Raw genomic sequence first — 24,044 nt, forward strand, 5'->3', positions numbered from 1 at the left:
GGGCCCTTGTTTACCTCAAAAGGTCCTCTTTTACTTCAGATGGCCGTATGTTTGTCTAATACATGAGGCCCCTGGTGGCCTGAGAGGCCCTGTTTGTGTCCCAAAGGGCCCTTTGTTGACCTCTTAAGGCCCCTAGTTGGCCTAAAAAGTCCTCTGATTGTTCTAAAGGGCCCTCTGTTCCCCTCAGAGGGCCAGTCTTTTCCTCAGAGTGCCTGCTGACCTCATAGAGCCCATAGTGGCCTGACATAGCCTTCATATCACCTCAGAGGGCCCTCTGTTGTAAGGCTCAAGTGACCTTCTCAGAGGGCTCCGGCTGCCCTGTGACTGACAATTGTCCACTCTTATCCCCCTTTTGGGTGACCTATTTTCCCCTCTGACACCCAAGCCAAAATACAATTTTGGGACACTGACTCCGAGGGCCAGTTGATTTTCAGAGGGCCCTCTTTGAAGTGGATGTGAGGACCCGCTATTCGCCTCAGAGGGCCCTCTGGTGGCTTCAGACTTCAGAGGACCCTATTTTGGTATCAGCGGGCGCCTCTCTGTGGCATCAGAGGGCCCTCAGAGGCCTCAAATGGCCTTATTACATCTCAGAGAGCTGTCTTTGAACTCAGAGGGATCTTTTTTACTTCTTTGTGGTGTCTAAGGGGGGCCCTCTGGCCTTTGTTCGCCTCAAGGGGCCTCAAGGGGTCCTCCGATGACTTCCAAGGACCCTCTTTGATCTCAGAGGGCCTGATGACCTCATAGGGCTCATGGTGGTCTGACATAGCATCATATCACCTCAGAAGGCCCTCCAGTGGCCTGAGAGGGCACTTTGTGGCCTTTGAAGGCCCTCCATTCGCCTTAGAGGGCCCTCTTTGATCTCTTTGATATCTTCGATCTCAGAGGGCCCTCTTTGAGGTGGCTGTGAGGGCCCTTTGTTCACCTCAGAGGGCCCTCTGGTGACCTCCAGGGACCATCTTTAATCTAAGAGGGCCGTCTGGTGGCCTCATAGGATACCTTGTGGCCTGAAATTGACCCTCGTACCTCAGAGGCCCTTCTGTTCGTCTTAACAGGCCCTCTGCTGGTCTTAGCGGACCTTTTGTGTGCCTGGGAGGGCCCCCTGAGTACCTGAGAGGGCCCTCTGTGTGTTTGAGAGGGCCCTCTGTGTGCCTGAAAGGGCCCTCTGTGTAGTTTGCCTGAGAGGGCCCTCTGTGTGCCTGAGGGGGCCCTATGTGTACCTGAGAGCGTCCTCTGTGTGGCTGAGAGGGCCCTCTGTGTGTCTCAGAGGACCATATGTGTACCTGAGAGGGCCCTCTGTGTGTCTGAGAGGGCCCTTTGTGTGTCTCAGAGGGCCTTGTGTGCCTGAGAGGGCCTCCTGTGTGCCTGAGAGGGCCCTCTGTGTGTTTGAGAGGGCCCTCTATGTGCCTGAAAGGGCCCTCTGTGTACCTGAGAGGGCCCTCCGTGTGTTTTAGAGGGCCCTCTGTGTGCCTGAAAGGGCCCTCTGTGTACCTGAGAGGGCCCTCTGTTTGCCTCAGGGGGCCCTCTGTTTGCCTGAAGGGCCCTCTGTGTGCCTGAGGGGGCCCTATGTGTGCCTGAGAGGGCCCTCTGTGAGCCTGAGAGGCCCCTCTGTGTACCTGAGAGGGCCCTCTGTGTGTCTCAGAGGACCATATGTGTACCTGAGAGGGCCCTCTGTGTGTCTGAGGGGGCCCTATGTGTGCCTGAGAGGGCCCTCTGTGAGCCTGAGAGGGCCCTCTGTGTGCCTGATAGGGCCCTCTGTGTACCTGAGAGGGCCCTCTGAGTGCCTTAGAGGGCCCTCTGAGTGCCTGAGAGGGCCCTCTGAGTGCCTGAGAGGGCCCTCTGGGCTCTGGCCCCCGTTCGTCTCAGAGGGTCCCTTTATTCGCCCCTTTAGAGGGCCCTCTGTTTGCCTCAAAGGGCCCTCCGTTTGCCTAAAAGGACCCCGTATTCGCCTCAGAGGGCCCTTTGGTAACCACAGGGGGCTCTATCGTTGCATTGGAGGGCCCTCTGTTGCCTCCGAGGGCCCTTTTTATCTCAGAGGACCCTCTTTGACCTCAGAGGGCTCTTTTCGACCTATTCGAGATGTCTGAGAGGGCCCTCTGAGTGCTTGAGAGGGCCCTCTGAGTGCCTAAGAGGGCCCTCTGAGTGCCTGAGAGGGCCCTCTGAGTGCCTGAGAGGGCCCTCTGAGTGCCTGAGAGGGCCCTCTGAGTGCTTGGGAGGGCCCTCTGAGTATCTGAGAGGGCCCTCTGAGTGCCTGAGAGGGCTCTCTGGGCTCTGGCCCCCTTTCGTCTCAGAGGGTCCCTTTATTCGCCACTTTAGAGGGCCCTCTGTTTGCCTCAAAGGGCCCTCTGTTTGCCTAAAAGGACCCCTATTCGCCTCAGAGGGCCCTTTGGTGACCACAGGGGCTCTATTGTTGCATTGTAGGGCCCTCTGTTGCCTCCGAGGGCCCTTTTTGATCTCAGAGGGCCCTCTTTGAGCTCAGAGGGCTCTTCGACCTCTTCAAGATGTCTGAGAGGGCCCTCGGACCTGAGAGGGCCCTCTGAGTGCTTGAGAGGGCCCTCTGAGTGCCTGAGAGGGCCCTCTGAGTGCCTGAGAGGGCCCTCTGAGTGCCTGAGAGGGCCCTCTGAGTGCCTGAGAGGGCCCTCTGAGTGCCTGAGAGGGCCCTCTGTGTGTCTGAGAGGGCCCTCTGAGTGCCTGAGAGGGCCCTCTGAGTGCCTGAGAGGGCCCTCTGTGTGTCTGAGAGGGCCCTCTGTGTGCCTGAGAAGGTCCTGTTCGTTGTAAAGGGCCCTTAATTTACTCTACAAGGTCCCTCGTTGGCCTAAAGGGGTCCTCTGATAGTCCTAAAAGGGTCCCTAGAAATGTAATTGATACTTTTCATTATGTAAAAAAAAATGTAAGTGGTGAAAAGGGCCCTCAAAGTGTTTTCAATTTTTTTCGAGTAAAAAAAAAATTTTTTTTTTTTGCTCCAGGGGGGACCCTAGGACCCCCAGGGTCCCCCCTTGGATACGCCACTGGTTCTAGCCACTGCCCACTGGAAGAAAATTGCCTTTTCACAAAACCGGCCCATACCTCCCGGGTCTCCCCTACACCTTTTTGCATTTAAATTCAACCATTCGCCATAACTGTTTGAGGAGCCATTTCGACAATCGGCATTGAGCACAACTATTCCGGCGTGGTGTGTTTCATTTCAGCCATTCAGCAAAACAGATTGAACACTGAAATGAGCGATCCGCAAAACAGTTTAACACTTCGCCAGAATTCGGCATTGAGAGAGCTAGCTCGGCATATGACGAGTAGTTTCGACCATTGACGATTTGTTTTGCACAATGTTGAACCATTTGTTCAATGTCGAGTTATAGAGGAAGATCGCCGAATAGTTTTGCACAATGGTGATTCTTTGTGACCAACCGACCATTTGTAGCGCCACCTATATGGCGAATGTGTACAAATGTTTTGCCCAATGGTCAAAAGCTAACGCAAAAAGGTGAAGTGCAACCGATTTCGACAGTTCGCCATAGACAGACTATGCTGTACTGTCGAAATCGCCTGCACTAATGCTGAAATGTGTGCACTACTGCCTGAATTGGGCGGAAAAGGTGTGTAAGGCGGCATGTGCTGACGATGACGGTGACGGTACTGCCGTGCAGGGGCGGGAAGCCGGCCGCTGACCGGCACCTCATGATGTACGACCTGCGCATGCTGCGCGCCGTCTCGACGATCCCGGTACTGGTGGATCCGTACCTGCTCAAGTTCATTCCGTCGCTGTCGAGCCGGCTGGCGGTGGTGTCGCCGCTGGGCCAGCTGCAGATCGTGGAGACGGCGCGGCTGGCCACGCCGGCGCTGTCGCTGCTCTCTGTGGAGACGGCCGGCAGCATGTGCACCGCTATGGACATCTCGGCCAACTCTCAGGCCATGGCGTTCGGAGACGGCGGCGGCTGCGTGCACCTGCTGACGCTGGCCAACCAGGAGTGCGCCTTCAACAACTACCCGCGCCACACAGAGTTCGCCGAGCCGATCGAGCCGCTGCCGGCCATCGCCTTCACGGACCGGCTGACGCCGCTGGCCACTGTGCCCATGGCCGTCACCAGCGAGCCGCTGCTCTCCGATTGGCCGTCGCACTGGTGCTCCAAGCTCTACCGCAAGCCCATGAAGGTGGACCCCGTTGTGCTCAAGACAATGCGGATGGTGGGCACGATTGGCTACGCGCCGAACCCGGGCACCCGCAAACGGAACCAGCTCCCGTACCGTCTGGGCCGGCCGGGCCAGCGCGCAGCCGCCGCCGAGCCGGCCGCCGCCACTGCCGACGATCCGTTCGCAGTGCACGTGCCAAAGCGCTACCGCAAGATTGACGTCAAGTACAGCCGCAACGGTTTGGACGAGATGGACCACCTGCAGTACAACCGGACCAGCTTCTCGGGCCTGGAGGCGAGCCTGCCCAACTCCTACTGCAACGCCATGCTGCAGGTGCTCTACTGTCTGGAGCCGCTGCGAGAGACACTTATCGGCCATCTCTGCCAGCGCGAGTTTTGCCTGTCGTGCGAACTCAGCTTTCTCTTTCACATGTTGGACACCTCCCAGGGCGTGCCGTGCCAGGCGAGCAACTTTCTGCGGGCGTTCCGCACGATCCCGGAGGCCACGGCGCTCGGCTTGATTCTCTCCGATACGCTGACCAACCGGCAGAAGATTAACCTGCCTCGGCTCATCCAGAACTGGAACCGGTTCATCCTGCAGCAGTTGGACACGGAGTGCGCCGCTCTGCCGGCCGACCCGGACGGCGCCGAGACGGCCGAGACGGCCGGCGCCGGCGAGTCGCCCGTGGCGCGCATCCTGGGCGCGCTCAGCCGGCAGACGACCCGGTGCGTCAAGTGCGGCGCCAGCTCGGAGAAGGAGAGCACTATCCTGCTGTGTAACCTGACCTACCCGCCGGAGCTGGACGACCGAGAGGTGAGCTTCGGCCAGACGCTGGCGGCCAGTCTGTGTCTGCAGCAGACGGTGCAGGCCTGGTGCGAGCTGTGCGGCCGCTACCAGCCCACAGAGCAGGCGCGCCACCTGCTCTCGCTGCCGCACTGTCTGGCCGTCAACTGCTGCACCGACAACCCCAACGACCTGGAGTTCTGGCGGCGCCAGGCGGGCCTGCTGTGGCCGGCCGGCGCGCAGCAGGAGTCGGCCAGCGCGCCGCCGGCACCGCCCAGCATTAAACCGTGCCGCTACGGCGCCGCCTGCACCAGAGCCGATTGCCACTTTTGGCACGGCGGCCGGCCGGCCGGACCGCCGCCAGCGGCCGTCGACGACGCCAAGCGGCCGGCGCCGCACTGGCTGCCGCACACCATCGCCTGTCAGCTGCACCAGGACGGCACAGTCTCGATCGCCGACGGCGACGACGAGGTCAGAGCGGGACCCGGGCAGGGCGGGACCCGGGCAGGGCGGGCCCAGCTCAGAGCGGGACCCGGGCAGGGCGGGCCCAGGTCAGAGCGGGACCCGGGCTGGGCGGGCCCAGCTCAGAGCAGGACCCGGGCAGGGCGGGCCCAGGTCAGAGCGGGACCCGGGCTGGGCGGGCCCAGCTCAGAGCAGGACCCGGGCAGGGCGGGCCCAGGTCAGAGCGGGACCCGGGCTGGGCGGGGCCCCGGTCAGAGCGGGACCCGGGCAGGGCGGGGCCCAGCTCAGAATGGCAGTGGGCAGGGCGGGCCCAGGTCAGAGCGGGGTGCAGGTCAGAAGGGGTGGGGGGGATTGGGGGGAGGTCGGCAGGGGGTGATGCCGGTGGGATCAGTGAACAGCTGGTTGGGTCTGTGGACGGATTTTGCTGCTTGCGCATTTAGCTGCTTGCACCTGAATCACCGCGCCTGGCTGGTTCATTGACTACAATGACACCGAGGATGCGTTCGCACGGCTGATGGTGTGGTTTCTGTTGTGTGTCTGTCGCTGTGCTATGGTGGTGGCGGTGGTAAGTGGTCGGTCGCCGCCGGCAGTGAGCTGTGCAGTGAGGACAGGACAGCTGCACCTGGCGCTGACTCGCGGCCCACTCCGCCCGGCCGTCGGCAGGGGGACGGCGCCGAGCGCAGCGTCTACGACCTGACGGCCGTCGTCTGCCACGTCTCCGACCCCAAGTTCCCAGACAAGAACAATCTGGTGGCGCTGGTGCGCGTCGGGGCCGCCTACCACCAGCGCGCCGTCGGTACGGCGGTTTCGCAGTGGTACATCTTCAACGATCTGGGCGTCACACCGGTCAGCAGCGACGAGGCCGTCTGGCTGCCGCTGCAGTGGAAGGTGAGCACCGAGGCCGTCTGGCTGCAGTGGAAGGTGAGCACCGAGGCCGTCTGGCTGCAGTGGAAGGTGAGCACCGAGGCCGTCTGGCTGCAGCGGAAGGTGAGCACCGAGGCCGTCTGGCTACCGCTGCAGTGGAAGGTGAGCACCGAGGCCGTCTGGCTGCAGTGGAAGGTGAGCACCGAGGCCGTCTGGCTGCAGTGGAAGGTGAGCACCGAGGCCGTCTGGCTGCCGCTGCAGTGGAAGGTGAGCACCGAGGCCGTCTGGCTGCAGCGGAAGGTGAGCACCGAGGCCGTCTGGCTGCAGTGTGAAGGTGAGCACCGAGGCCGTCTGGCTGCAGTGGAAGGTGAGCACCGAGGCCGTCTGGCTGCAGTGGAAGGTGAGCACCGAGGCCGTCTGGCTGCAGTGGAAGGTGAGCACCGAGGCCGTCTGGCTGCAGTGGAAGGTGAGCACCGAGGCCGTCTGGCTGCCATCTGGTGGGGACATAGGCCGGTGTGACGGGATGGGGCGGGGCGGGGCGGTGGTTGGAGTGTCGCTGTGACGGGGCGGTGGGTGGAGTGTCGCTGTGACGGGGCGGGGCGGTGTGTGCAGTGTCGCTGTGACGGGGCGGGGCGGTGTGTGCAGTGTCGCTGTGACGGGGCGGTGGGTGGAGTGTCGCTGTGACGGTGGGTGGAGTGTCGCTGTGACGGGGCGGGGCGGGGCGGTGGGTGGAGTGTCGCTGTGACGGGGCGGGGCGGTGGGTGGAGTGTCGCTGTGACGGGGTGGGGCCGGTGGGTGGAGTGGGCCGGTGGGTGGAGTGTCGCTGTGACGTGGCGGGGTGGTATGTGCAGTGTCGCTGTGACGGGGCGGGGTGGTGGGTGGAGTGTCGCTGTGACGGGGCGGTGGGTGGAGTGTCGCTGTGACGGGGCGGTGTGTGCAGTGTCGCTGTGACGGGGCGGGGTGGGAAGGTGGGTGCAGTGTCGCTGTGACGGGGCGGGGCAGGGCGGGGCGGTGGGTGGAGTGGGCCGGGCGGGTCGGTGGGTGGAGTGTCGGTGACCTCGTGTGGCCGCTGAGTGGGACGGGTGGCCCGGCCGCCGCCAGGTGCCCACGGTGCTGTACTACCAGTCTCGCCGGCCGAGTCCGGTGCCGGCGGCGCGATCGGTGCTCACCGCCGACACGCTGCTGCCGGCGGCCAGCGTGGCCGCCCGGCCCGCGCAGACGGACCAGTTCACGCCCCTGGAGCCCGACGAGCTGCCCGCCAAAGGTGAGTCCCAGGCCGGCCGCGGCTGACCGGCCCAGTGAGCCGCCGCGTCGGCCACCTGACTGTCGTCACTGTCAGTAGAACCGAGTGTCTGAGACATGGACATCCCCCAACCTCCGACTGGGCACCCCGGAGATCGATACAGATTAGAGGTGGCAAAACGTGGACCCGAGGACCCGGTCCAAAGAACCAGTCTGGACCCATCAGGGTCCAGACCGGTTCCTGGAAATTTTCTGACGGGTCCAACAGAGTCCTACCATAAACTATACATCTTGCACACTACACATTATCGCAAAATATGAGGTGAATGAAGTGAATGTTTCTTTGCACACAGTAGCTCATGAGTATTCCCAGTGGGAAATAGGCTTTTTACATCAACATGATGCAACTACTGATGCCTACAATTAGTTTGCATTAATTGACTTTTGGGAAACGGGTCCAACTGGTTCCGATTCCAACTAAGACCGGGTCCGACTGGTTCCAGAAATGTACAGCCGGGTCTGATTCGAGTCTGGTTCCCAAAATTTTCATCTTTTGCCACCTCTAATACAGATCCGATGAGATTTTGGGGTAGGGAAAATGGGGGGATAGTCTTCTGAAAACGACTATGAGGTCGGACCCGGTCTGAGTCTGCAGTCGTATTCAGAGTCGGAGTTGGGGTCACCAAAACCTTCTCGACTCCGACTCCAGGCTCGGAAATGACGTTGTCCTGGTTCAATCCATGTTTCTAGCTGGTTCTTTAACAAATTTCACAACCGATTTTAATTAGTCGTGCATGCTGACACGAAATTTTCGTTCAATGCGTGACGCGAAAACTTCGGGGCCTGTTCTGGGTCCTTCCCAACTCGGAGGGCGCGGGTTGTAAGGACCCTCCCACCTCACCTCCAAAAAAGCCAATGATTTGGCATAAGGAGTGATGTAGGGGAGAGCGGGACACTTTCGTGCATGGGACACATTCGTTTGTGACAGTTTATGGGAACACGAGTGGCTGCCCAAGCTCAAGGTAAATAATAGAAAATATGCCTATCATTGCCGCCCCCCGTTCACTGTACAGGGTGGCTCAAAAGTTCGTTGACACGTTTCGTCAGTAATTCTGAATCAACAAGGAGTTAAACGTCACAATTTTGCATGGGCTTTGGTAACACCCGTCCTCAAGCAGTGTACATAAGTGAGTTCAAATGCATTCGACCCTTGAAGAGCCCACAAAAAGGGTTCACCTCTGACCATGGGTCAGGCATGAAAATGGATGTCGCAAAATCGGGTCGGTTGTGAAACTATCTGTTTTAGGAGTAATTGGGATGATTATTTTGGAACTGAAACATGACAAATTGTCGACAAGCATGTGTACATGATGATCATCCTTTCCAAAACATACAGGGTGTGAAGGGTGTCCCAGAATTACCCGAACATTGTTAATTAGCGTATAAAATAAGGCAAACATGATTGCGTTTTTTCTTTTTATCGTCCTATATAGTCAACTAGGGTGGCTGTGAAATAGCACATGCAATAGATACCCTTGTTACAAGATCAGCCGACAATGATGGAAAATGCCAGCCATTGCTGGTCTCAGTTGTTTTACGGGTCTCCCGAAACTAGATGCCTGTGTTCTTTCACCTCTTGCCGGAGGATAATACGATCATATAAGATAAACTTAACATCAAAGTGTTCCCAGGCCATAAGGCATTATCCCCCAAAACAAAATTTCTGCCTACACCACTTTTGTCATTTTTTTTTTTACATCTGAAGTGGAGAAGCTCCATGTCTGAACATGGCACGACCTTTGGCTTCCAACAGATTTGGTTCACGGCATCCAGTGTTTGTACTGGTAGAATATTACCGCAGTAGTACACCTTTTTGCGTTGTTCGATGGCCAATCGTCATAACCTTTTCGGCATCAGTTTGAACAAGCGTCATTCAGGATAACCCATCGGCGATGTTCATCACTGTTTGACGGTCGGCAAAACAGGCTGGACTCCATTTAACCATTCTGCACAACTCTTTGTCATTGAGCACAATGTTCGTCATAGGCAAAACACTTTGTCAGATTGTCATAATGCTTCGACATTTCACAAAATGGTTAGTTGATGTGCAAAATTCATCGGTACTGTGCGTAAACAATGACTGTTGATTTAAAACTTTCGTCAGTGATCAAAATGTCAATGATGTAGTGCTTATCTAGCCATATTAAATGTTTAATGTTAATCACACATGCATGGATGAGGCTTGCGACAGTTCCAGCGCAATTTGCAACCAATTAAGCATTGGATTCCGAAAAGGCAGCATACGATAGATACTGGGAGACTACGGGCGCTAAACCGAGTAGGCATGTAGACGGCCGAGCGTCGGACTCCTAAACGCTTCGATACGAACTACGAAGTCAGCCGTCATCATCGCGTCACTGCCCGTGCGATGTCATGGGACAACGCCTCGGGCGGCCGCGGTGGTCGGACTCGCGAGGGAAGGCTGACAGATGGCGAGCCGGGCCCGGTCGGACGGGCACCTTGGTGTTTGGGACGGGGTTGACTTATCCAGCTGTTGCCTGGTCCTTGGTGACACCATGGTGTTTGAGGCGGGGTTTACTTATCCAGCCTGTTCCTCTGCTGCCTGTCCATTTTTCAATCAGCCGATAACATGTCAGTTACGTCCTTGTACAGCCCACCGCTAAAGTAATGTAGGGGTTTACCAATCTCAACGGTTGGCTTTGACTGGCGATTGTTTAATGCGGAGTGATCGAAAAGAAGATGTCAATAGCTAAAGTTGCAGCTGCAAGGGTGACGATACATAAAAGCTACATTCAAAGTTTCATTGCAGTCTGGCTAATCGTTCCTAAGCTTCAGAAGCAGAACATACCCATGACTGAAACCACACATTACTTCTGCTGTGGACTGTACCTATGGCGCTCATGAACGGCTACCGATTTTTGTGTGGATAAGTGGCCTACGAGTTTCGCCACCTATGCCTCGGACTGCGCGCATAAACGTGGCCATATTTATACTTCTCTGTAAAGGGGCTGTTGTGTCTGCAACATTAAACAAAAGTGCCGGATCTTTCCAATCAAGAAAAAACGGAAACGCAAGCAAACATTTCATTCATTCGTCGAGCCAAAGCAATAACAATACCACAATGAACCAAGTTTTGAGCCAAATTTCAAATTCCTTTTTTCCCCGTTATCATTTCTTCACATTCTTCATCAGTGTAACACATTTCATTTTTCATGCGCTTTTTGTCTCGCGCCATCGTTCTAATATGGACTTTGTTCGGACAGAACATCCTCCCCCCTCCACGCGCACGCGCGCGTGAGACGCCGGTATCACTGGACACCGTCAGCAGTTATCTCGCCTCCTCGAGAAGGCATATCTTGGTGGCCGGTCGGTGCACTGTACCACCACGAGCGCGCAGACGAGCTGACCTCACCCGGCCGTCCGGGCCGGGCATCACTTCGATCACTCTGCCGAGGGGCCACTGACCCCGCGGCACGTTATCTTCTGCGATCAAAACCAGGTCGCCGGGCGCCAAGTTCCGCATGTCTCTTGTCCACTTGCGGCGACAGGTCAGGCTGGGGACATATTCCTTCAGCCATCTGGTCCAGAACTGGTCTGTCAGAGCTTGTGTTTGTCGCCAGATCCTCCTGCTCGCAGACTCGCCGTTGTCGAAGACGCCAGGTGGCAGACAAGTTACCCGTCGGCCGAGCAGAAGATGGTTCGGCGTAATCGCCTCCAAATCATCCACTTCTGTGGACACATGGGTCAGAGGTCGACCGTTGACCACCGCCTCAACTTCTGTCAGCACGGTCTGTAGCGCTTCGTCCGTGACAGTCAGCTGGCTCAGCACTGCTCTCAGAGCACGCTTAACGGAGGATATTAGCCGCTCCCAGGCGCCTCCCATGTGACACGCACCTGGCGGGTTAAAATGCCACTTAATGCCATCTTGTGCGAGGCGGTCACTGATGGCGTGGACGTTCCATGCTTGGATCTGCCGACGCATCTCCCTCTCTCCTGCTCGCAGATTCGTCCCGTTATCAGAGAACACCTCTTTCGGTCTGCCTCGCCTTGAGACGAATCTGCGGAACGCCATGAGGAAGCTGTCGGTGCTGAGCGAGTGGCACAGCTCGAGGTGCACTGCCCGGGTGGCGAGGCACGTCACCAACAGTCCGTACCTCTTCTCATGCCGTCCTCCCGTCTTGACGAGCATAGGACCAAAAAAATCGAGACCGACGCTGCTGAACACGTGCCGCGTGTCGAACCGCGCCTGGGGCAGATCTGCCATCTTCGGCTGGCACGGTTTTGCGCGGCGCCGGCGACACACCGGACAGCTGTGCAGGACTCTCCTCACCATTGCTCTCCCTCTGGGTATCCAGAACAGCTGTCGCAGATCGTTCAGTGTCTGCTCGACTCCGGCGTGCAGTAGCTTCTGGTGGACGTCCTTCACGATCAGAGCTGTCACGCGGCTGTCCCGCGGCAGGATGACCGGATGGCGGGCGGACTGAGGCAGAGGGGCGTTCACCAGCCGCCCACCGACTCGAAGCAGGCCGTCTTCATCAAGAACTGGAGAGAGCATAAGTAGACAGCTACTCGTGCTGATGGACCTTCCGCTTCTCAGCGCTGCAAGCTCTTGAGTGAACGCCCCACGCTGCACCTCCCGAATGACAAGATTCTGCGCGTCTTGCAGCTCATCAGCCGACAGTGGACCACTTCTCAAGTCGTTCTGGCGATCTTCGAACGAGTGAGATGCCACGAAGTTGATCAGGAATCGCTGCGTCCAGCCGACTACACGCCTGTAGCGCAGCCAGCTTGAGAATCGCTCTGGGTCAGGAATGACCGCGGTTGTCTCTCTGGCTTTGTGTTGAGTAGCTAACACCACTCTAACTTCAGGATCCTCATCAGGTAGCTTATGCTGCTCACTACCAGCCGGCCAGCAGGTTTCTGGCCTCCACAGGAAATCGGGCCCACGGATCCAACGGCTGTCCTTAGTGAGCGCAGAGGCCGTTAGCCCGCGAGAGCAGTCATCAGCTGGGTTGACCTCACCAGGAACGTGTCGCCACTGGCTGGGCTCGGTCAAGTCACGGATTTCAGCAATCCGGTTTGCCACAAATGTGTGGAATCTCTTGCTGTCGTTGGCTATGTAGCTCAAAACCACCTGGCTGTCACTCCAAAACACCACCCGGTGCACCTCTTCAGTGAGCTCTTGGACAACCGACGCTGCCAGACGCACAGCCAGCACGGCTGCCTGAGTTTCCAGGCGTACGATAGACAGTTTCTTGAGCGGTGCGACTCTGCACTTGCCCATGACAAAAGCACAGTGAATGGTTCCGTCTGAGTACTCGTGACGCAGGTACGCCACGGCTCCAAAAGCCTTTTCAGATCCGTCACAGAAGACGTGGAGATCTCTTCTCAGAGGGGCTTCTTCCTGAACGCCATACCATCGTGGCAGCTTGGTGTCACTCAGCCGGGGCAGCTCCTCCATCCATGCCGCCCATCGATCAGATTCCTCTGTGGTGAGTGGGTCATCCCAGCCCTGCTGGCAAGACCAGAGTGCTTGCAGCTGCAGTTTGGCTAGAAGCACAAACGGCGAGGTGAATCCGAGTGGGTCAAAAATAGACGCCACGACGCGCAGTATTTCTCGCTTCGTTGCCGGCTGCCGCACATAAGCCAGCTCACTGGGCGCCGTGCTGCTAAGCTCATCCTGCTCGGCATCCCAGGTGACACCCAACACCTTCTCAGTTGGCAGTGTCCTCTCTAAGTCAGATGTACTGGGAGCCCGCTCCTGTACAGGAATTCCGACGAGGACAGACTTATCATTGCTGAGCCATTTTCGCAGCCGGAACCCGCCTCTTGAAATCAGCTTTGTCACCTCGATTACGATAGTTTTCGCCTGGGCGGGACTGTTGACTGAAGTTACCATGTCGTCCATGTAGAAGTCTTCTACCACGATGGCTGCTGCTTTACGACCCTCGGGAGTGTCTTCAGCCCTCTCTTCTGCGGTCTTCTTCAATACGAAACTCGCTGAGGCGGGTGACGAGCGAGCTCCGAAGATGACCCGGTCCATTTGATAGGTGCTCGGGGGTCTGTCTGTCTCTAGATCCCGCCACAGGAACCGGAGTGCCGGCTGATCCTCTTCTCGGACCGCCACCTGCAGGAACATCTGCTCAATATCGGCGATAAGAGCCACTGGCTGCTGGCGGAAGCGAAGCAGCACTCCTGGGATTTGTTTCAGCAGGTCTGGGCCCGTTAGCAAATTCTCGTTGAGAGATGTGCCTGCAAACTTCGCCGCTGCGTCAAACACCACCCGGAATTTACCAGGTTTGCTCGCGCTGGTTACCGCGTGGTGCGGCAAATACCAGCACCTCTGATGATGCTTCTGTAGTTCCTCTTCGGTCAGCAGACGGGCGTAGCCTTTATCCAGATACTCTCTCATAGTGTCGCGGTAAGCTGCAGCCTTTTCTGGTGCTCGTCGGAGCGCCTTCTCCGTAGTTTCGAGGCGGCGCAGGGCCATGCTACGGTCATTGGGCAGGGGGGCGCAATCAGGTTTCCACAGAAGGCCGGTTTCATACCTGTCACCTCTCCACTTGGTGGTGGACTCCATCATCTCTTCCGCCAGTCGATCTTCATGAGAGCGAGGCTGCTTCATATTGTACCTTGTTCCAAAAGCCTCGGTAGACCAGAAGTCTCTCACTAGAGCTTGCAGCTTCTCTTCGCCTTCACAGCGGTGGGCCACATGCAGCACTTCTCGGGAGCCGACCGGTAGAAGCTGTGCTACGCTGCCCGTCAGACACCACCCAAAATACGTCCGGATGGCTGCCGGCTGGCCTGGCCCACCTACTCGGGCCTCCCGCTGGAGAATCGCCTCCAGCACATTAGCACCTAAGAGTAATTCGATCTTCCGTCCGTTGGTGTCTGGAATCGAGATGCCTTCCAGGTGTTTCCACTGAGCCCTTTTTGACCAATCGACTCTCTGCGGCCGGATATTGAGCTGGGGAACGGAGAAGACTTCGGGCACCTTTACAGGCTCACATTGCCCGTCTGCCGACAGCGGAGCCACCTGCAGTGACACCTTCATTGTAGGCCGGGTCATGCCGGTACCCTCAACGTTACCGAGCGTGAGCTTCTCCGTCGACCCAGTCACCGACAGATCCCGAAGCACGCTCTCAATGCATAATGATGTGTCCGCTCCCGAGTCGAGCAGCGCGTGCGTGTCGACGAACTTCCCAGCTGGGCCGAGTACTCTCACGGGAACCACTTGCAGCAGTGCTTTACGTGGCCCGCTCGTTGCATCCAAGGCTGTCGCCATCACACTTCTCGGCTGGTCAGCAGCTAGTGCTGGAGCATCCTGCTCCTCTGAGCGCCGACTCGAGTGATCGGGTACATGCAGCAGTGGGTGATGCTTCCCACGACAGCCGTTCTCTCCACAGATCAACTTCTTTCGACACCGGCTGGCCCAGTGTGACTCGCCGAGACAGCGATAACAGCGTCTGTTGTCACGCGCGAGCTGCAGGCGGTCGACTGGCGCCATGGCTTTGAAAACTGGACAGCAATCCAGATTGTGCGCCTCTCCATCGCAGGCCGGACATGGAGCGGGCTCTGTTGCCGTCGCTGTAGCCAGAGTGGTGCGCTGGCTGCTGCCTCTCCGTCGACCGGCTGGCTCTGCCGGAGCCACCCGCTGCGTTCTGGGCATCATCACCTCCCGCTGTCTAGAGACACTGAGCGCGCGGCGACCAGCCAGCACCAGCGGTCTCAGCCACTGGTCAACGTCTCCCAGCGTGGGACGACGTGGTGCCATCTTCAGCTCCACCTGGCCCCACTGCCAAGCCAGTGACCTTGGCAGCTTTTCTAGGACCTGGTCCAGGTTTGTTACTGCAGCGAGGTCAGCTTCGAAACCTCTGGCGGACAGAACACTGACGGCGGCGTGGAGGGCGCGAGAGAACCGCATCAGGCTCTCGACATCATTTTCCTTTATGGAGTGATGCTTGAGGACACCATCAAGGGTAGCTGTTACAACCGCGCGAGGGTCCCCAAATTGCATATCCAGCTCTTTCAGTGCCTCTTCATACATGTTGCCGTCACATAAGAGCCCACGCACTGCTTCTCTCGCTTCGCCTGTCAGACAAGACTGCAGGTAGGTCAAACGTTCGGTGTCTGAGAGAGCGCCGTTATCATGCACCAGAGCCCGGAAAAGTCCGCTCCACCGTGGCCATTCGAGTGGAGAGCCATCAAACTCGTCCAGTGTTATCTTGGGCAGTGATGAGGTCCGGCGCTGGCCGTCACCGCACGGCAGCTCACTCAGCCAGCGCTCCGTGCGCTCCCGGGCGTCAGCATTTGCATTTCGTTCAGGCAGGTGAGCTCGCTGGGGCCCTGCAGCGGACTGAGATCGTATCTGATTCACATCGGTTAACTGCTGCATCTGACCGTGTCTTGATATGACACCGGAGGGCGGCCTAGGGTCTGCCGGCGCTCCATTTCCCTCTCTGTCTCTATCTTCAAATACCAAATCGTTCGGGGACTGCGACTTCAAATCGTCGTCTTCCATGAGCCGCAATTCTAAAGCATCGATTTCGGCGGCGTCAGCAGCCCTCTGAGCCTCTGCCCGGGCCTCCTGTATCACGAGTTGGGCCTCAGCCTCAGCAGCGGCGGCGGCAGCGGTGGCCGCCCGTCTTCGTGACTCCAGCGCTCGTTCAGCTTCATCAGCCGCTCGTCTGGCCTGCAGCGCCTTCAACTGGGACACCTGAGCCTTCCTGCGCTTGGCACTGGCTGTTGAGGTGCTGGTTCCAGCCTCACTCCTCGTCTTCAGGCTGGCCTCCGACGTACTCGTATCTCCGCTCATTTTTACGTTACGAAAATATGAAACTCGTTAAAAGTCCTCAAACCTTATAAAATAATAGTTCTGCATTGGTTACGTTAGTTCGTTACAGCGTTATGCGCATATGTTTCAAAATCTAAATACTGATGCAAGTTCTGAGTTCAAATGCTTAAGTGCGTTACGTTAATTCTGGATCCGGCCCGGAGGACCATAATGTTGTGTCTGCAACATTAAACAAAAGTGCCGGATCTTTCCAATCAAGAAAAAACGGAAACGCAAGCAAACATTTCATTCATTCGTCGAGCCAAAGCAATAACAATACCACAATGAACCAAGTTTTGAGCCAAATTTCAAATTCCTTTTTTCCCCGTTATCATTTCTTCACATTCTTCATCAGTGTAACACATTTCATTTTTCATGCGCTTTTTGTCTCGCGCCATCGTTCTAATATGGACTTTGTTCGGACAGAACAGGGGCGATCGCCGATCTGCTTTTAGTTCTGACGAAATGTTATGAGGAATGTCGAAACTAGCATGGGGATGTTTTGGTGAACGACGAAGGGATATAAACGAATGACGAAGCATATATCCAAATCGTCAAAGGTTTTGCCGGAATTCAATCAGTTATGGCGAAAAGCGAATGTTATACCAACTGACGAACTGTGGAGTGGGATCAGCATTCCGTTTTGCCCATATGCTGAAGGTCTTGCCGGAATGCCTCTCACTGGCGCCACCTATGCGCTGATCGGACGAATGGGTTTTGCTGATTGGCCATCGAACAACGCAAAAAGGTGTACTCTGTGCTAACAATTGTCTTTGGGCCATCATATCAAGCCGAATGAGTGCACGGTGGCTCAAAGTGTCTCATAATTTGATTTTCGACGGGTGCCTGGCCGTCTCTGCTGTTGGGGCGTTGTAGCCATCTGACGTTCACACACGCCTTTTTTGGGCGGTTCAAATGACAGAAAAACCTTCGTTCGACCACAAAGTGTGCTTCAATATACTTTTTTGTTGTATATGTTATGTTTTTGGGATGAATTGTAGTGATTTGCGCTGCTTTTCCCGTAGTTTTCGCATATTTTTCAGGCGAAGGACCCCAAATTCCAAAATTTTGTCGGAGATAGTGGTGCAAAGTAGACTGATGTTTTGTAGATAATCCTGATCTATCGCTTAGCTAGTTTTTAGCTAGATCGGTGACGTTTGTTGTAACCGCGAGTGTCGCGGGCCGTATATTTTGGGTGCCTCGTCCTCCGTCGGCGAAAGGCATTAGCGGCGCGGTGGAGGCAAAGAGTTCGGCCGCGTGGCGGCGTCACGAACGTTCCGCATTGTTTGGATGAATTGAAAGGCAGAAAGGCGCAAACGATGTAAGTTGGTTGAAATGATTAATTTTTTGCTATGTACTGTGCAATGAGTTAATGGCTGACTTCATTCTAAACGATTTAACGACTGTTTCATACGATTTTCTGTTCGTTTCAGAATTTACGGCATAATACAGCTATGTCACTGAATCGCATTATTAGATGGCTGTAACAGTAAATTATCGTAGTCTAGCCACGAATAGCAAATTTCATATGATCTGTATTGATCGGGTTACCATGATTTCCTGAATTGCTGACTTGACCTGTACTAACACAACCTACATGAACTGATTTTACCTGACCAATGCTACGCAACTCCGAATTGTCACCTGTAGTTGTAGATGTATGATATTGTCTCCTCTGTCACCTTGTGTATACATTGATTCTTTTCCTGTGGCTGAATTTCATTACCTGAATTCCCTGGTCATCCTCTCACTCCATGATGGCTGAGCATCAAAATGCAGATGATATGACAGATGGCGTGAGAAGTCGTAAGACAACAGAGAAGGGAGCTCAGTATCAACTCGGTGTAAAACAAAAGGTGTACAAGAGAGCATTGAGTGCAGTAAGGTCCAGTGGTCAGAGGCTGATTGAAGTTATGTCTGCAAACGAAGGCATAGGATGTGTCAAAGCTGAGCTCGAGAACTGGCTGAAGCTGTGTCAGGAGCTGACGTCATCTGATCACGAGTTAAGGTCCCTGCTTCCAGATGATGAGATTGATTACCATGTGAGTAGGCATTTGAGTCAGCTTGATGACAATGATGCCATGAAGGCAAAGGTGTTGAAGTATCTTGCGGACATCAAGCCCGAAGAAATGCCTGCTGATGGTGTTGAACCTCAAGATAGTGCCTCAAACCTCTTTGTGACGTCAAGAACTGCTCTGTCTAGAGTCAGTCAACATTCAGATGGGGGAAGCTCGACGTTGAGCTCCGCCAAGCTGAAGGAGAGACAAAAGCAAGCAGAACTGGCAGCAAGAGCAGCTGTTATCAAGAAAAGCCAAGAAATGAACAAGAGGAAACTGGAACTGCAGTGTGAGGAGGAAGACATGAAGTTGATGATAGAGCTTGCTGTCAGCCAAGCAAGGGAAAGAGCCATTGATGATTTTGAAAGAGATATGAATGACACCACCAGAAACCAAGATGCATTCCAAGCAACGACAGCAAGACGCATGTCCCAGTTGATGCTGGACCTGCCACTCCAAGATGCTGCCCCAAGAACCCGAGTCCCACAGACAAGTCAGCAGCAAAGGCCAGCGTCAAATGTCCATGCTCCACAGACGAGTGAACAGGAGCAGAGCATGGATGTTATCCAGGGCCTTGTAAATCTGTTGCAGCGTGAAGTAAAGCAGAGCCACCTTCCTGCTCTGGAACCGGACGTGTTCTATGGTGATGTGGCAAAGTTTGAGTTGTGGCTCAAGTCATTCGAAACATACATAGAAGCCAAGACCAGCTCTCCAATCGAAAGACTGCATTACCTGGGTAAATACACTGAAGGTGAAGCGAAGGCGGCAATTCTTGGATTCATCCAGCTGCGGACAGAAGATGCTTACCAAGAGGCAAAGAACAGACTCAATGACAGATATGGAAACGAGTTTGTACGAGCAGCTGCATACAAACGACGGATCCGAAACTGGCCAACTATCAAGAGTGGAGATGGCAAGGCTCTGAGAGAGTTTGCAGACTTTCTTCAGCAGTGTGATGCCTTATCAAGGACGTCTGGGCACTTGAAGGTGTTGGACGACCAGCATGAAAACAGCTACATGTTGAAGAAGCTGCCCAAACATGTGGTTGATCGTTGGAGAAGATATGTGGATCAGCGACTGTATGAGCCACAAGATGGTGAGCCAGCGGAATATCCTTTATTCAAGGAATTCGTGAAGTTCCTGGCAAAGGAAGCGAGAGTGGCCTGTGGTCCCGTCGAAGACTCCGCCAACAAAGAAGAGAAGGATGTGCGCAGAGACAGGAGAGTTGTAAGAGCGCTCCAGACGACTGCTGCACCAGCCTCAAAGAGGGACAGCCACAGTGTTGTCAGACCAGGGTGTGTGGTGTGCTCTGACCGCTCAGGTGTTTCAGTTGCTGCCGCTCACCCAGTGGCAGAGTGTGAACAGTTTACCAAGATGACCCTTGAAGAGAAGCAGGCTGCAGTGATGAAGTATGGACTCTGCAGAGGATGCTTGAGGCGTGGACATGTCTGGCGGTCCTGCCAAAGGAAGATGAAGTGTGAAACCTGTGGAAAAGGTCACCCCACTGCCCTTCATGATGACAAGTTTCCTGTTGCTGCACAGAGCAGGGCAATCAGCGAAACTCGGAGGGACCTCATTCAGCGCGGAGATGCTGAGACTCAGAGGAGGAGCAGTCGGCCTGAAGGAGCAATGGACCAGCTTCAAGCTACATCCCTGCGTGTGATGTCCGGAGTTGGAGATAAGAGACCAGGCTGCGTCCACTCAATGATCCTGCCTGTGTTCGTTCGTCACAGGGAGCACCCTGATGTCAAGGTTCTAACCTATGCTGTCCTTGACCCACAGTCTGACGCGTGCTTTGTGACAGGCGGCACTTGCGAGGCTCTCCAGATCCAGGGTCAGCCAGTCTCCCTGGAGCTGAAGACAGTCACGGGCCAGTCAGTTGTGTCCAGCTCAGTCGTTGATGACCTGGTGATTGAGCCTGTGCAGGGAGGTGACAGCATCGTCCTTCCTCAGTGCTATTCGCGTGAGGTGATTCCAGCAGAGCGTTCGTGCATCCCCAGAAGAGAGTCTGCCAGGAAGTGGTCTCACCTGGCGCCGATCGCAGATGAGATACCGCTGTACTACCCTGCAGCTGGAATCGGCCTTCTCGTCGGGATGAACTGCCCAAAAGCCGTGAAGCCCAGAGACGTCATCACAGGTGACGACAACGACCCGTGGGCTGTAAGAACCGTACTGGGATGGGGCATCGTAGGCCCTGTCTGTGACAGCGAGAACAACAATTCTGGATGCCAGTACATCGACGCAGGAAAAGGAACCCGCAGGCTGTGTCACTTCGCATTCAGGACTACAGCTCATGAGATGACTCCTCAGCAGCTTCATGAGATGTTTGAACAGGACTTTGTGGAGACAAGAGAGGAGAAACCACAGTCAGTTGAAGACAGGATGTTCCTGAAGATGATGTCCGAAGAGATCCATCAGAAAGAAGACGGGCACTACGAGATGCCGCTTCCGCTGAAGGGAGACGTCAGACTGCCGAACAACAGAGCTGCAGCAGTGCAGCGCCTCAAAGGACTCCGCTCGAAGCTAGTACGAAATGATGCATTCCGGCGTGACTACACAACGTTCATGGAAGCCACGATCGCCAATGGTCACGCTGAGAAGGTCCCAACAGATGAACAGCAGCTCAGCAATGGCAGGGTATGGTATTTGCCCCACCACGGCATATACCACCCGAAGAAGCCGGACAAAATCCGTGTCGTTTTTGACTGTAGCACCGAATTTGGTGGAGAGGTGCTGAACAGTCATCTATTGCAAGGACCCGACATGACGAACAGCCTCGCCGGAATCCTCTGTCGTTTTCGGATGAAACCGATCGCTCTTACATGTGATATCAGAGGCATGTTCAATCAGGTGGGGGTCAACAGAACCGATCGTAACTTCCTGAGGTTCCTCTGGTGGGAAAACGGTGACGTGCATCAGGAGCCCGAGGAGTACCGAATGACGACACATTTGTTCGGCGCAAGATCTTCACCAGCATGTGCTATGTTCGCCCTCAGAACAGCAGCCGACAGCTACGCAGATGAAAGTGGAAAAGAAGCTGCCGACTTCGTAAGAAGAAACTTTTACATCGACGACGGTCTCACGTCCGTAGATGACGAAGACACAGCTGTGCGCCTCATCGACGCGACTCGCCAGTTGTGTAAGCAGGGTGGATTTGAACTACACAAGCTGTCGTCTAACAGCGTTGAAGTCCTGAAATCTGTGCCGCCAGAGAGCCGCTGCTCTACTACGCAGAGTCTGGAAGCCGGAGCGGGCAGGCTGCCCATCCAGCGAGCTCTTGGCATAGAGTGGGACACAGAAAACGACGTACTTCAGTTCAGTGTGAAGCCCAACGATAAACCACCAACTAGAAGGGGGATGCTGTCTGTGGTTAGCTCCATATTTGACCCCCTCGGCTTCATCTCTCCATTTATTCTGAGAGGCAAGCAGATTCTAAAGGAGTTGTGCCGTGATGGTCTCGGCTGGGACGACCCAGTCCCAGAGACTCTGCTGATGCGCTGGAATGAATGGATGTCAGAGCTGGAGACCCTGTCAACCCTGAAAATTCGAAGATGTTACACACCGATGGACTTCGGAGCCCTGCAACAAGTGGAACTGCACCACTTCTCCGATGCCAGCACGCACGGATACGGTCAGTGCAGTTACCTCCGCCTCATAGACGACCAGAACAGAGTCAGCTGTAGACTTGTGATGAGTAAGGCCAGGGTGACTCCTTCCAAACCCGTTACAGTCCCTCGCCTCGAGCTCACCGCAGCACTGATTTCCGTTCAAGTGAGCAGCTTCCTTCAGAAAGAACTTGACCTCGGCAGTGTCGCCGAATTCTTCTGGACCGACAGCAAGGTGGCCATCGGCTACATCTCCAACGAGGCCAGACGCTTCCACGTGTTTGTGGGAAACCGAGTCCAACAGATTAGGGATCGTACCGAGCCCCGTCAATGGCGGTACGTCGAGTCCAAGACGAATCCAGCTGACCTCGCCTCAAGAGGCACGAGCGCCGCCGAGCTCAGAGACAGCACCCTGTGGTGGTTCGGACCAGCATTCCTGAACAGTGCGGACCCACTCCCGGATCAGAACGTGAGCCCAACTGTGGACCAGAGTGACCCCGAGGTGAAGCACACCATTCGGCCAGTCGTTACGCTTCAGACTGCTGCATCAGAGACACGTCCCCGTGCCACCGTGACCGAGAGACTTCAGCGATTCTCGACCTGGCACCGGGCCAAGAGAGCTGTTGCGCTATGTCTGAGGTACATGGACGTGCTGCAGGGACGGCGCCACTCAGTTGGACAACCACTGACTGTTGAAGACCTGCAAAGAGCAGAGACAGCGATGATAAGGGCTACGCAAGCTGAAGCGTTCCCAGAAGAGCTGAAAGTGTTGAAGAAGATGAAGGAGACTGATGAAGTGAAGATGAGTGTCAAGAAGACCAGCAGGCTCGTGAGGTTGGATCCTTTCCTTGGAGCCGATGGATTGATTCATGTAGGCGGCAGGATCCGGAGGGCAGAACTACCAGTGACTGAGCTGCACCCAGTCATCCTCCCGCGAGCAAGTCACGTCACACGCTTACTTGTCGACCACTGCCACCAGAGAACCCGCCACGCTGGCCGCGGGATGACCCTAGCGGAGATCCGCTCTGCAGGGTTCTGGGTAGTTGGAGCCAGAGGTGTAGTCTCGCGCCACATCCTGGCCTGTGTGACCTGCAAGAAGATCCGTGGATCTCCAGTGGAGCAGAAGATGGCTGACCTGCCGGAAGACCGCCTGAGCCCTGCCGAGCCGTTCACGCACAGTGCAGTGGACCTGTTCGGCCCGTTTTACATCAAGGAACGGCGGAGCGAGCTCAAACGATGGGGAGTTCTGTTCACTTGCATGGCATCAAGGGCTGTGCATATTGAGACGGCCAATTCCCTCACGACAGACTCCTTCTTGAATGCTTTCAGGAGGTTTGTCGGTAGACGCGGCCCAGTGAGAACGCTACGCTGCGACAGGGGCACAAATTTCGTCGGCGGGAAGAACGCGATGGAAGAAGCTTTGAAAGAAATGGACCACGAGAAAGTTCAAAGGGAGCTTCTGAAAGAGAACTGTGATCTCGTCGAGATGAAGATGAATGTGCCGTGCGCCAGCCACATGGGCGGCACGTGGGAGCGGATGATTCGCTCCGCAAGAGCTGCACTCAGCGCTGTACTGATCAGCCACGCCGGTCAGCTCGACGACGAGACGCTGAGAACAGTGATGGTGGAGGCTGAAGCAATCATGAACAGCCGTCCCATATCCTCTCCCGACATGACCCAAACTGACCTAGTAGAACCACTAACACCTAACCAAATACTAACTCAAAAGACTAGACGAGTACTGCCCCTCCCTGGTAGATTCCAGTCAGCAGATGCTTACTCTCGCCGGCGCTGGCGTAGAGTCCAGCTAGTAGCAGACCGCTTCTGGTCAAGATGGAGGACGGAGCTCTTGTCTTCACTCCAAGAGCGCCGACGATGGAGGTCGGCGAGGCCCAACGTTCAACCGGGCGACGTCGTGCTCCTGATGGAGGAATCTCCGAGAGGCAGCTGGCCTCTGGGCCGGATCGTCGAGGCCGTGCCCAGCCGTGACGGCCTGGTGAGGAAGGTGAAGGTTCGCTCCGGAGGCCGGGACCTGGAGCGGCCTGCGCACGG

At 55.8% G+C, this 24,044-nt stretch overlaps 2 protein-coding genes across 3 annotated transcripts in view; one reads left to right on the forward strand and one right to left on the reverse strand.

Annotated features, from left to right (window-relative positions):
* The window catches only part of LOC122374542 (PAN2-PAN3 deadenylation complex catalytic subunit PAN2-like), a 169,186-nt gene that overhangs the window by 116,013 nt on the left and 29,129 nt on the right, over window positions 1-24,044 (forward strand). For both annotated transcript variants that reach the window (XM_043353457.1, XM_043353380.1), the window contains exons 5-7: window positions 3,642-5,379; window positions 6,034-6,258; window positions 7,336-7,498. In XM_043353457.1, coding sequence (XP_043209392.1) covers window positions 3,642-5,379; window positions 6,034-6,258; window positions 7,336-7,498 — 2,126 coding nt within the window. The remainder of the gene's footprint in view (window positions 1-3,641; window positions 5,380-6,033; window positions 6,259-7,335; window positions 7,499-24,044) is intronic.
* LOC122374665 lies at window positions 10,516-14,248 on the reverse strand. The gene is made up of 2 exons (XM_043353584.1): window positions 13,792-14,248; window positions 10,516-11,691 (listed from the first exon to the last, which is right to left on the reverse strand). The coding sequence occupies exons 1-2, from the start codon at window positions 14,120-14,122 to the stop codon at window positions 10,826-10,828; spliced, it is 1,197 nt and encodes a 398-aa protein (XP_043209519.1). The 5' UTR covers window positions 14,123-14,248; the 3' UTR covers window positions 10,516-10,825.

The sequence above is a fragment of the Amphibalanus amphitrite genome, unplaced genomic scaffold (genome assembly GCF_019059575.1).
Source record: "Amphibalanus amphitrite isolate SeventyFive unplaced genomic scaffold, NRLGWU_Aamphi_draft 000004F_arrow, whole genome shotgun sequence".
Classification (NCBI taxonomy): domain Eukaryota; kingdom Metazoa; phylum Arthropoda; class Thecostraca; order Balanomorpha; family Balanidae; genus Amphibalanus; species Amphibalanus amphitrite.